This window comes from Musca vetustissima, unplaced genomic scaffold, assembly GCF_032173495.1.
Source record: "Musca vetustissima isolate MV318-11 ecotype Yass unplaced genomic scaffold, APGP_CSIRO_Mvet_v1 utg185845, whole genome shotgun sequence".
NCBI lineage: Eukaryota > Metazoa > Arthropoda > Insecta > Diptera > Muscidae > Musca > Musca vetustissima.
In genome coordinates, this window is record NW_026877492.1 from 5,827 (window position 1) to 19,250 (window position 13,424).

The following is a 13,424-nucleotide window of genomic DNA, read 5'->3' on the forward strand; positions in this document are numbered from 1 at the left end:
AAACTTTTTTCCCACATAATAATAATATCACAAACTTAAGTTTAACTATATCTCCTTTGTAAATATTTCAAATAACGATAAAGACGATTTCGTGTCAAAAATTCCATGGTCGAAAAACGACATTTCAAAATCACCCAAGCCAACAGAGTAAACAATAAATAAAAACCCAATAAAAATAATATCGAACTTAAATAATTTGCATTCAAATTCCCGGTTAATTTCATAATAAAATAGGGTTTCTTATTCGCACAAAATATATACTTTTCGGGACAAGGTAAATCGGCACGATTATAACCGAACAGTGTTATCATTAGGCCCTCGACTGAGTGACGCATAAAACTGGTGTACATCAAAAATGTTTCCAGGGGATGAAAGTGCGGACGATCAACGGCATAATTGGCAAACATTATCCAAATGGCACACATATTTGGACCCATAAATAGGGCATTCTGAAAAAAAAACATACTTATCATTTATTTTTTTTTTAATATTGATCTAAAGTTTTACCAATAATCTTAGCCTGGATCCCACTAAAATACCAAAACTGGAACCTGTCAATGATGTGAGCAGTGTAATGCCAATAAATAGCAAATACCGAAACATCTGTCTTGGTTGACCACTCAGAAAATACATAATCGTTGATCCCAGCACTGAAGAGAAGGTCCACATGACAAATTGGCATGTCACCAGGGCCATAAAATAGCTACTGAGACGATACCATTGATTGAAATGTTCTCGCCGCAGATATAAAATTTCTTGTGGAACTGTAAATATATAAAACCAAATACAATACCAAAAAATTTAAATCTTTATACGGAGACGTTCATGAGACCTTCTATAAAGATCATGATCTTATTTGAGTAACAAATCACTTTCCGTTATATGACAAATATTTTTTGGGGTCACTTACCGTATGACAGCATTGGTGCCATAGATAAAAACACAAATTGAACTATTGTTAGGACCACAAAATTATAATTAAAGGAACCTAAATAACCGTGATTGCCGACTTGGCTGAATGCAATACCCATAATTGTAGACAGGAAGATATTTGTATACACCATAAGTTTCATATTAGTCTGAAAGAAAAAAAATTATATAAATTATTATACAACAAATGTGTATTATTATACATATATTACAAATGGGAATTTATGGTCTGAAAATCTCCCAAGAATTCCTAAGAAAATATTCTATAAAAATCCAAAATTTTCAGACTTGAAATTCTTCCTAAAATATTCTTGAAAAATCCACACTTGTCAACCTAAAATTCTTCAGAAAATATTCTTTAAAAATCCACGCTTGTCAAACCCAAAATTCTTCAGAAAATATTCTTTAAAAATCCACGCTTGTCAAACCCAAAATTCTTCCTAAAATATTCTTTAGAAATCCACACTTGCCAAAGCTAAAATTCTTCAGAAAATATTCTTGAAAAATCCACACTTGTCAAACCCAAAATTCTTCCTAAAATACTCTTTACAAATCCATGCTTGTCAAACCCAAAATTCTTCCTAAAATATTCTTTAAAAATCCACGCTTGTCAAACCCAAAATTCTTCCTAAAATATTCTTTAGAAATCCACACTTGCCAAAGCTACAATTCTTCCTAAAATATTCTTTAAAAATCCACTCTTGTCAAACCCAAAATTCTTCCTAAAATATTCTTTAAAAATTCACGCTTGTCAAATCTAAAATTCCTTAGAAAATATTCTTTAAAAATTCCACCCTTCTCAAACCTAAAATTCCTTGGAAAATATTCTGAAGAAATCCATGCTCTGCAAACCTAAAATTCCTTGGAAAATATTCTTGAAAAAATCCATGCTTTTCAAGCCTAAAATTCCTTAGAAAATATTCTTTAAATATTCCACGCTTGTCAAACCTAAAATTCTTTAGAAAATATTCTTTAAATATTCCACGCTTGTCAAACCTAAAATTCTTTAGAAAACATTCTTTAAGAAATCCACGCTTGTCAAACCTAAAATTCTTTAGAAAACATTCTTTAAGAAATCCACGCTTGTCAAACCTAAAACATTCTTTAAGAAATCCACGCTTGTCAAACCTAAAATTCTTTAGAAAACATTCTTTAAGAAATCCACGCTTGTCAAACCTAAAACATTCTTTAAGAAATCCACGCTTGTCAAACCTAAAACATTCTTTAAGAAATCCACGCTTGTCAAACCTAAAACATTCTTTAAGAAATCCACGCTTGTCAAACCTAAAACATTCTTTAAGAAATCCACGCTTGTCAAACCTAAAACATTCTTTAAGAAATCCACGATTGTCAAACCTAAAACATTCTTTAAGAAATCCACGCTTGTCAAACCTAAAATATTCGTTAGCAAACCACGCTTGTCAAACCTAAAATATTTTGAAGAAATCCACTCTTGTCAAACCTAAAATCTTTTGAAGAAATCCACGCTTGTCAAACCTAAAATATGTTGAAGAAATCCACGCTCGTCAAACCTAAAATAATCTTGAAGAAATGCACGCCTGTCAAACCTAAAATATTTTTTAGGAAATCTACGCTTGTCAAACCTAAAATTTTCTTTACGAAATCCACGCTTGTCAAACCTAAAATATTTATTAAAAATCCACGCTTGACAAAATTAAAATATTCTTTATAAATCCACGCTTGTCAAACCTAAAATATTCTTTAAGAAAACCACGCTTGTCAAACCCAAAATATTCTTTAAGAAATCCACGCTTGTCAAAACTAAAATATTTTTTTTTTTAAATCCTAGCTTTTGAAACCTAAAGTTCCTCTAAAAACTAATTAAATAATCCGATTTTGTCAGAACTAAATTTTTTTCAAAATTAAGGTTAGGTTAACACACCTTATCTCTCAGCATTTGTTGTAAATTCCGTTTAAATATTATGCAATATTCCGACCACCAAGTATTTTTCGCTTCCTTCGTTGTATTGAGATTCGTGTGATCAAAGGAGGATGTAACAAGGGTATTGCGTTCACTTGGACCACTGGAATGCCATTTGTGAACTTTTCCATTTTGAATTTCACTAACCATGGCATCATGATAGTCTCCATGGAAATTTGTGGCAACTTCAATAACTGAAATGAAAAAAAAAAATAATAATAAAAATCTAAATACAAAAATATTTTTAATAAAATGTTTCCTTTGTTCCTCAGTTATATGACTTCAACAATAACAACAATTTTCCGATACTTTTTTTTAATAGCTTATCACTTATTTATGAACTAAGGGACCTTGAATTGTGCAAACATAAGTATAATCTAATTCGGCGTAACACTTACTGTAATCAGCTGGATTGTGGGTAATCGGACATTGCAAATTGAAATTTTGCAAGTACGGAACTATGCCATCCACTGATCCCTGATAAATGCATTGGCCAGCTGACATAACATAGACCTTATCGAACATTTGGAAGAGTCTAGCCGATGGACAGTGGATTGAACAGATTATAGTGCGTCCCGCTGTGGCTAATCTCTTGAGTAATGTTATGCACTGAGTGGCAGAGAATTCATCGAGACCACTATAATAAAAACACAAAAAATAAGAAGAAAATACATTTGCAATTAATTTCCAAACTTACGTTGTGGGTTCATCGACAAACAGCACTGAGGGATTATTTAATAATTCCAGTGCAACACACAGCCGTTTTCTTTCACCACCCGAAATATTGGCAATCCTAGTATTGGATTTATCTTCGAGTAAAAATATTCTCAAATATTCATTGATAATTTGTTGTCGTTCTTGTGCTCTTTTATTGGAATCCATTTTAAATTTCGAAGCATACATTAGAGTCTCACCAATTGTAAACATTGGACTTATATAGTCTTCCTGGAGAATGTATCGTGAGTTTTTATGAAATTCGAGCAGATTTTGTGGCCTATCATTCACGCTAATGTTGCCAGATGTTTTTGAAAGTCTGTAAAATAATTAAAAAGGAAACATTTAAGAAATAGAATACAAAAGAATGCTCAGGACATGCTAAACAATGTGGGATATTTTTAATATGTCTTCATTATATAAAAAATAATCTTGAAGGACGCGTTTAGCCTTTATCGTGAAAATGTGCATTGTTTTGATTTAATTTCTGAATCGAAATATAAATTAAATCTACTCATTATCAACCATGGCACAATAAATAGGTAGTCCATATAGCGCAGCTGACAATTAGATTAACTGTCAAAGTGCAATGAATAGTCCATTTAGCGCAGCTTATGACTCGAATAACTGTCAAAGTGCGTAATTTATACTTGGATTCGATGTGCAATGTTGCCAACCATGTGAAATATGACTAGAAACAAATTGACAGATGGCGCAATAAATAAGTAGTCCATTTAGCGTAGCTGATGACTTGATTAACTGTCAAGGTGCGCAATATAAGCTTGAACCAGAACTAATAAGAGATGTCGGTATAGATTGTATTCCACCTAGCCAATATGAGGTCAGAGTATCAATTAATCGGCTGAAGAACAATAAAGCAGCAGGTGCCGATGGATTACCAGCCGAACTATTTAAGAAGGGTGCTAAGATGCTGGTCAGGAGCATACACCAGCTGATTAGTACAATTTGGCTAGAGGAATGCATGTCCCATGATTCAAATGATTGGAACCTCAGCATCCTGTGTTTCGTGCACAAAAAAGGAGACATGCCGATATGTGGCAACTATAGAGCAATAAGTCTCCTTCGCATCGCATATAAAGTGCTATCCAGCGTGCTGTGTGAACGACTGAAGTCAATGACATTGTTGGACCATAACAATCAGGACTGGCGAATCCACCATAGTCCAGCTTTGCACTCTGCGCCAAACCCTGGAAAAGACCCACGAACAACACATCGACACATTCCACCTTTTCGTCGATTAAAAATCCGCATTCGAAAGCCCTATCCGTTCAGAGGTGTTTAAAGCCATGTCTGCGTTCGGCATTCCTGCAAAATTATTACGGCTATGCCGGATAACTTTAATTGGCACAAGGTCAGCAGCGAAAGTTGGGAAGGACCTATCGAAGCCCTTTAATACCGAACGAAGATTCAGACAAGGTGACAGTTTGTCGTGGGATCTTTTTAATATACTGCCGGAAAATGTCATACGAGAGGCAAAGATGAACAGAAATTCCACTGTGTACACCAAACAACACAAGTTACTCGCCTACGCCGATGGCAACAATATAATGGGTCGAACATTGCGAGCAATAACAGCCATCTTTGAACAAATTGTAAAGGAATCTACCAAAGTGGGCCGGACAGTAAAAGGCGAAAAGACCAAGTTGATGGTGTCAACCCGCAAGACATCCACTAGACTCGGACCAACTGTGCAACTTGAGAACTACAGCTTCGAGGTAGTCAAAGATTTTATATACCTTAGTACCGCCATAAATAAAAACGAATGACATCAGTTTTGAAATTCAGAAATGAATAGTGTTGACCAACAAATGCTACTATGTTCTGAGTAAGCAATTCAAGAACAAAGGCACCTCTCGCCAGACAAAACTCACATTTTACAAGGCGCTGTACTACCCGTGCTGTTATATGAATCTGAAGCTTGGGTACTTACGCAAGCAGTTAAAGCAGCTCTTGCAGTGTTTGAGAGAACAAATTTCCGAAGGATCTATGAACCGATCTACGTTGAAGGTGAATATCGCTGTCGAATGAACCATGAGCTGTACTATCTATTCTCGGACATCGGCATTGTCCCACGTATCGATCTGCAGTGACTACTTGGGCTAGGTCAGATCTATGAACCGATCTACGTTGAAGGTGAATATCGCTGTCGAATGAACCATTAGCTGTACTATCTATTCTCGGACATCGGCATTGTCCCACGTATCGAGCTGCCGTGACTACTTGGGCTAGGTCATGCTGTGAGAATGGATGAGGATGCTTCAGCACAGAAGGCATATTAAAGCGATCTAACTGCTGGCTCATGCAGAAGGGGAAGGCCATGAATTAGATGGAAAAAACAAGTGGAAGAGAACATTTCGGAACATGGTCAAATTGGTTCAAATTGGAAGAGCTGTGCGCAAGACCGACGCGCCTGGAAATATTATTTTGAGCTCGGCTTGTGAAACAAATGTTATTTCACAAGCTGGCTAAGTAAGTATGTATATGTAAACAAATATCAGCTGACTGGCTTTATACCATTTCAATACTAGTCTAAACAGCTGGGATTTCGTACTTCGATTTATAAATTCAGTCGATTTAGAAGGCATAGCCATAAGATGCTTTATGCTACGTTTACATTGTATCGGATTTCGTTAACCCAGTAGGTGTGAATTGTCAATTCCGGTAAAAAGTTCTAATGTAAATTGCGTTTTAAATATATTATCCTTAAGACAATTAACGTGTCATGTTGTACTTGTTGCAAGATATATTTAATAAGGTAGCCGCATCGGCCCAGCTGTTGGTGCAAATAAATGTCAAAAATGTTGTTGTAATGTTGAACCAAAAAATTTAAAAACAAAATTATAAATGAAATTCTCCGAATTTCGAAGATCATTTTTGGCAATACTTTTATTAACATTTTCTACAAGAATTTGTGTAAAAAAATCTTGTCAATCTGTTTGTTTTGGCAAAATATTTTTGACATATCAAAATACAACAACCGATGTTTGTTGTAGAAATTCGCTGATGCGGCTACCTTATATATCTACCTTGACTTGTTGTAAATATGCATCATCTACGACATTTAATCATTGGTTATGGTCCATAGTTCAGAATGAAGCTTAATTTATTACAAAAAAGCGTTGGGCGCCATTGCCCGAGAAAACTTTATATTTCAATAAAATAACTTCTATGTATTAAGTGTTATTTATAGACAAGTTTGAGATGATTTTTTTATTGTTAAAGTTAATTGCATCATATTACCAAAACAGTAGAGTGTTTAGTTTCAATTTCAATTGAAACTGAACTTTGATTGTTATTATTATTTGGTTTTTAATTACATTTGGATGTTATAGGAATTTCAATTGCTGTCTCATTAGAGCTGTCAAGAGAGCACGCTAAAATGTCAAGACAAACAGCTGCAACAACAACAATAACAAACAATAGACAAATGTTGCTATAAAAGGTATTATTAAATTTTTTGCTGTTGCTCTGTTGCTAATAGATGACTGGGCAAGTTCATAACCTGTGGATACCATAAGTAGTAAACACGGGTCGGATATTGTACACTATTGTCGGTATTACTTTAGAAAAAATGTTGAAAAAATTATGGAAACAAGTTTGAGATCTGCAGCAATATTAAAGTTACAGAACTCAAAGGATAACAATTTCGAATAGACAATTTAGACAGTTTTGCAAATCAAATTTAGAATTAAATTGAGGTTATGCATGTTATCACGGTAAGACTACGTTTAGACTTGCGAAATCCACTCGATTTCAAATATCAATTCCCTAGCGTATACGTCAAATATAATCCACTGGATTTGTGAGCATGATTAAGGTGAGGTATACGCTATTGAATTGGCGTTTGAGATCGAGTTGATTTAGTAGTCTAAACTCGCTCTAAAAGCTATAGTCTGAATGCATTTTATAAAATGCAGTTGATCTAAATTGTAGAGAGTGTTAAATCAGCATAATGTTCTAATGTAAATTCCGTTTTAGGAATGGTTCCTCGATTTACAAATGGAGTTGATTTGGAAAACTAAATTGTTTTCTAAATATGTTCGTAATTTTTGTTATTTGAATTTTGCCTTGTAAGGGCAGTGATCATTTGAAAGTAATTTTTAATAGGTTATTTATACTCTTTCGAGTCGAGCTTGATGATCTAAATTTTGCAATGAAAAGGAAAGCCAGGAGAAGAACCTACGTACCCAGCATTATGCGACGCGTTTCGCCGTTGGTTAAGCGGCTCATCAGGCATATTGGCCTTTGTGGCTTTACAAAGGTCGTACTTTGATAACTTGTATTTATTCCGCCCTGATGCAAAACTTGCATATGCGAATTAAATTCAAACTTTGTCAAAGTTCGACATTTGTCTTCATTCTAGTAACAGTCCTTTTTAAAGCAGTTTTTAGTTGTAGCGATGGATAGTTAAACCACACACCTGCAATTGCTTCCATGGTATACACATGCTTTTGCGCAGCCGCTTTGGAAGTGTGTTGATGGCTCAAAACGTTAAATGGTCTGGCAACATTTGTGTTGCTCCGAGGACCTAGGTTCGTAATCTCTTAAACTGCATATACATTAGAACTTTTTACCGGGTTAACCCATGGTACAATTATACAGGGTAGAACGGCATATACATTCGAACTTTTCTATGAGGATTTATTTGACATATATGCAAAGGAATTGACAATTGAAACCCACTGGGTTAAAGAAATCTGACTAAATGCAAACGTACTATGTGTCACAAATGTAAAAAACGTAGATTCTTTCAGGTTATGGAACAGACCATGGCACAATAAATAGGTAGACAATTTACCGCAGCTGATGTCTCGATTAATTGTCAAAGGCGTAATTTCTACTTGAATTCGATGTGCAATGTTGCCAATTTATTGTTGCATCGTGGAACAGACCTTAGCTAAAAATATACCATTACTATTCATTGCATACACATTGTTGGTTATAGTTTCAAGTGTCCCTTTTTATGCTGTTTTGTTTCAAAACTCCTTTTTTTGATTTATGTTTAAATGTAAATTTATCATTTAAACAGACATACATCAATCAGTCTCCTATGTCAGAATAAAATTATCAATAAAAATATGAAATGTAGTTCGTTGTGGTACATGCGTAAAAACGACCTATGATCGTTGTCATTATTAATTGACTCTGTTTTTTCGAGTGTACTATCAAATGCATACAAATATACAATGTGACGACAAGACCATTAATTATTGAACGCTCAATTAAAAGTAACATTCAATTATATGTAAATATTTGCATATATTATATTTTTATTGAAAACTGCAAATGAAAAAATTATGGTAAAATCAACACATTGATTATATATTTTATACGAGTATAATAAGGGTCTGAACACGTATCTCGTTTTTGCATCTAACCGCCTAGATAATTAGCATTTTGAACTTGGTGACACAAATTAATCTTCACAAAAAACAGGTGCAAACGACTTTAATTAGATCGGAACGACATATTTAATACCCTGCTCCATACTACAATAAATACATACATGGTCCATACTACAATAAATACATACATGGTGAATAACAAAAAATCGACTATGTAGGTAGTGGCTTATTCTGTCAAATATAAACAAAACATACGCAACAAGTGGTAGTGTTTAGTTTAAAAATTTCCACATAATTTTTCCGCATAATTAAAAAAGCGAAAAATGAAATATGATTTATTTTATGCATAAAATCCTAATGCAAAGCTAAGGTGATATATCAAACCAAAAACATTTGTTTTTTACCCTATCATCTGTCAAATTTTATCTAGTAATATTTTTCATGTTTGGCAATATTGCACATCACATTGACAGTTAATCCAATTGTCAGATGGGCTACCTATTTGAATTTAATTTGGTTTTAAAATAGTAATGTATTTGAAATTATATCGAATTATCATATAATGTCGAGTAAATCAAGATATTTTATATGGTAAATCGAGGTAAATTCAGTTCGATTTTGTAATTAAATCGAGATAAAGTGAATTATCACCGTAAAGGCTAAACCCGCCATTTTGTTGTCTGTTCAACGTAAATTTTCGACATTTACCGACTAATGCAAAATGGATTAAAAATGTGAGTTTTATAAGAATTTTTGTCATTTGGGTAATTTAGGCTTTGTGATAATAAAACAAGTAATTATGAGGAAAATCGAAAGTCGACTCCTTAAAGGGCTAAACAGAATGTTCGCTTTGAGCGTTTTTTGTTATCGCGTTAACGCACGCAAAAAGTTAAAATATATTAACTCCGAAGCGCAGCGCACAACAAATTCGAGCGTTTGTGTTATCGTTTCCTTGTGGTTGTTGTATTTTCGATAACACATAACGCAACGGATGGCTCGACGCGAGCATTCTGCTTAGCCCTTAAAAGTCGAAAGTCGATTCCCTTAAAGATCACTTTGACTTTTCCATGGCACAATGAATAGATAGTCCATTTAGCGCAGCTGATGTCTTGATTAACTGTCAAAGTGGGTAATTTCTACTTGAATTCCATGTGCAGTGTTGCCAACCTTTTGAAATATTATATGGAAAAATTTGACAGATAATCGAGACAAAAACAAAGGTTTTTGTTGTGATACATCAACTTATTATTGCATCATGACTTTACTTGAATACGATGTGCAGTGTTGCCAACCATTTGAAATATTATAAGGAAACATTTGACAGATAATCGAGACAAAAACAAATGTTTTTTATAGATCACCTTATTATTGAATCATGGACTTTTCAATACAAAAATTCGATTAATTGAAAGTCGATAATATAATATAAAATTGATAATCAGCTGTTATTTGTTTACGTAAAGCGTTTGAGGTGTTGGTAGTTTTACAACATGGCACAATGAATAGGTAGTCCATTTAGAGCAGCTGATGTCTTGATTAACTGCCAAAGTGCGTAATTTCTACTTGAATTCGATGTGCAATGTTGCCAATCATGTGAAATTTGATATGAAAAAATTGACAGATGATCGAGACAAAAACAAAGGTTTTTGTTGTGATACATCACCTTATTATTGCATCATGATTTGACCTATACGCTATGAAATTGGCATTTGAGATCGAGTGGATTTCGTAAATCTAAACGCACTTTAATACTCATTATAATTAAACAAATAATAACTTTTCAACTAATGGCATTTTTTGTTGGCCACTATTTTGAATTATAAGCGTTGCCTTTTTGGTAAGGAAATTTTTGCAAAAACAGTGTTGTATTTGAAATAATCTCGAAATAGCATAGAATTTCAAGCAAAATGAAATATTGAACGGATTTGTATTGCAAATCGAGGCAAATTCCATTCAAGCTATAGTCTAAACACACCATTAAATAGAATTTTCAAAAAAATAGATTATCGAACAGACCTATTGCCTATTTTATATTTGCATACAAAAGATTTAATAACTGGTTTCAAATACATACGAAATTATGTGAATTTCATTGTAATTTAATGCCGTTAAGTATATCATTTACAATACTCAAATCATTTGGGTTTTGGTTTTATTACTTATTTCAGAATTATTTCAATAATAATATATACTTACCTATAACCGGCTAATAGATTTAACAATGTTGTTTTACCACATCCCGATGGACCCATTATTGCTGATAATTCGCCGGCACGAAATTCACCGCTGACATTTTTCAATATCGGCTTGGAAACTGTCAATTGAAGAAAAAAATAGTCTATGAAAGATTTTTAAACACTTTGCAAAAGTTCAGCAATTTGTTGTCACAGTAAGGGTACAATATATAACGGCATTTACATTAGAACTGTTTTAAATGGTTAAGGTACGTTTAGATTGACGAAATCCACTCGATCTCAAATGTCAGTTCCGTTGCTTATACGTCAAATATAATTCACTGGATTTGTGAACAGGATTAACGTGACATATACGCAATGGAATTCACATTTGAGATCGAGTGGATTTTGTAGCCTTAACTAACTTTACAAGGATTTATTTGGCATATATTCTAAGGAATTGACAATTTAAACTAAATCCGGTATAATGTAAACGTGCTATAAAATATATATTCATTTTCAAAATAAATGTATTCGAATATTCAAAATATCTTTATATATTATTATTCATGGGTCAGTTAAAAATAAATCATTTGAATTTATTTATTGTGATAAGAGGTGTACAGTAATGTCGTGAGGTAGGTCGAACATCCAAAAAACCAATCAATATATTTTTAATGCAATCGCAAACCAAACAATTTACACAATTTTAAAATTTAGTATCACAACAGCTGCTTAACAGTATTTGTGAAATTTAGCAATTTTCCGCTCATTTTTTATAGATTTTTTTTAAAATAAATATTTTATAGTAAACATTTTACATATACATTTAAAAAATCGATTTGTCTTTAGCATAATTATATAATTAATGAACAATTAGCTTTCTTCATACTTGGCACTTCATATGTAACATTTGTAAATTTAATATTTACACCGGCATTTTGTGGAATTTTACGAAATATTTCACTTTCACGCTCACTTGGCGTCAAAAGTTCCACAGCTTTATGTTCATTTATATCGTTCTTTGTTTTCTTCATATTTTTTTTACTTATTTTGTAATTATGTATATTTGAGGTATTTGTTTCCTTTTTATTTATTTTTTTCTAAATTCAATGCCGCGCCGCCGTCAAGTTTACACGCTGTCCCCTGGTCTAGTATAAACTGAATACGATTAATCGCATTCAATTCCCAACTGGCCATTTGTCGCGTGAATTAATAAAACAAAATAAAATAAAACTGCATGTTTCAATTCTAAATAAAACCAAACCAACGAACGAACCCACATTCTCAGCAAAAAAACGAAAAGAAAACAATTACAAACAACGTCAGTCTGTTCCTAGCCGCATGTCTCGATCGAATAGAATTGTCATCCAGTCATCAAATGCATACTCTCTTATCTCGCAAGTTCTCAACAAAATAATACAATACTCGTATGTGCAAATAAAAACAATTCTCTGATTTAGCAATACAGCAAAAATATATCTATGTGGCTATATATTTGTGTATGTAGTAGGAGTAGTTAGCTATCAGTACACTGATTGACAAAAGTATGTATACACTTATAATTACATTAAGTGTGTTTGATCAATTATTTATGTGACATGTTCCGAGAGTTTTTGAATTCCCATACTTTTTTAAATTCCCATGTTGTGCAAAATGGTGTGCTCAATTTCGAGCGAAAGTGCGGCTCGAAAGCATAGCTGTGTTCAATATGTTGCGAAATGTGTCCAATAAAAAAACATATGTTTCATTGGAATTTGCAATTTGTTTAACAACAAAATTAAGAAAAAAATATGCCTGCTGGCTTATTAATTGCCCTGGTTTCTACCAGAAAAAGTCTAATGATACTGGAACGTGTTAAAATAAGCATTTATGGATATTTTGAGAGAAGTTGGTCCTTTCATACACAAGGGTACCATTCCCGAAAGCCTGCAGCTAGCAGCTACCTTAAGATTCCTGGCTGTTGGTGGATTTCAGAGGGTAGTGGCAAATGATTTATATACAATAGAAATATTTGATTAGTATACTTTTTATTTTATACTTTTTTAACTTTTTCTATAGTATTCATATTTATTTATTATTTTCATTATTTTTCCATGAAAAAAAGTATCAAATTTTTCTTATTCTTTAATCTTCTTTCATTAGGTGGATTACCTCCATTTTTAGGATTCCTTCCAAAAATATTTGTGATCCAGTCACTAACTATAAATAATCAATTATTTTTATTGACTTTTTTAGTAATAATGACTTTAATTACTTTATATTTTTATATACAAACTGTGGACAGCTGCAGACCAG

General features: G+C 33.0%; 1 protein-coding gene across 1 annotated transcript; it reads right to left on the reverse strand.

Annotated features, from left to right (window-relative positions):
* Positions 1–261: 261 nt before the first annotated feature.
* LOC133322085 (ATP-binding cassette sub-family G member 4-like) lies at positions 262–12,115 on the reverse strand (the record flags this gene model as incomplete). The annotated part of the gene is made up of 8 exons (XM_061531152.1): positions 12,019–12,115; positions 11,149–11,266; positions 3,570–3,905; positions 3,271–3,509; positions 2,834–3,066; positions 911–1,079; positions 508–764; positions 262–449 (listed from the first exon to the last, which is right to left on the reverse strand). Coding segments are annotated over exons 2-8 (1,478 nt in total), but the record flags the coding sequence as incomplete, so codon positions are not given.
* Positions 12,116–13,424: the final 1,309 nt, after the last annotated feature.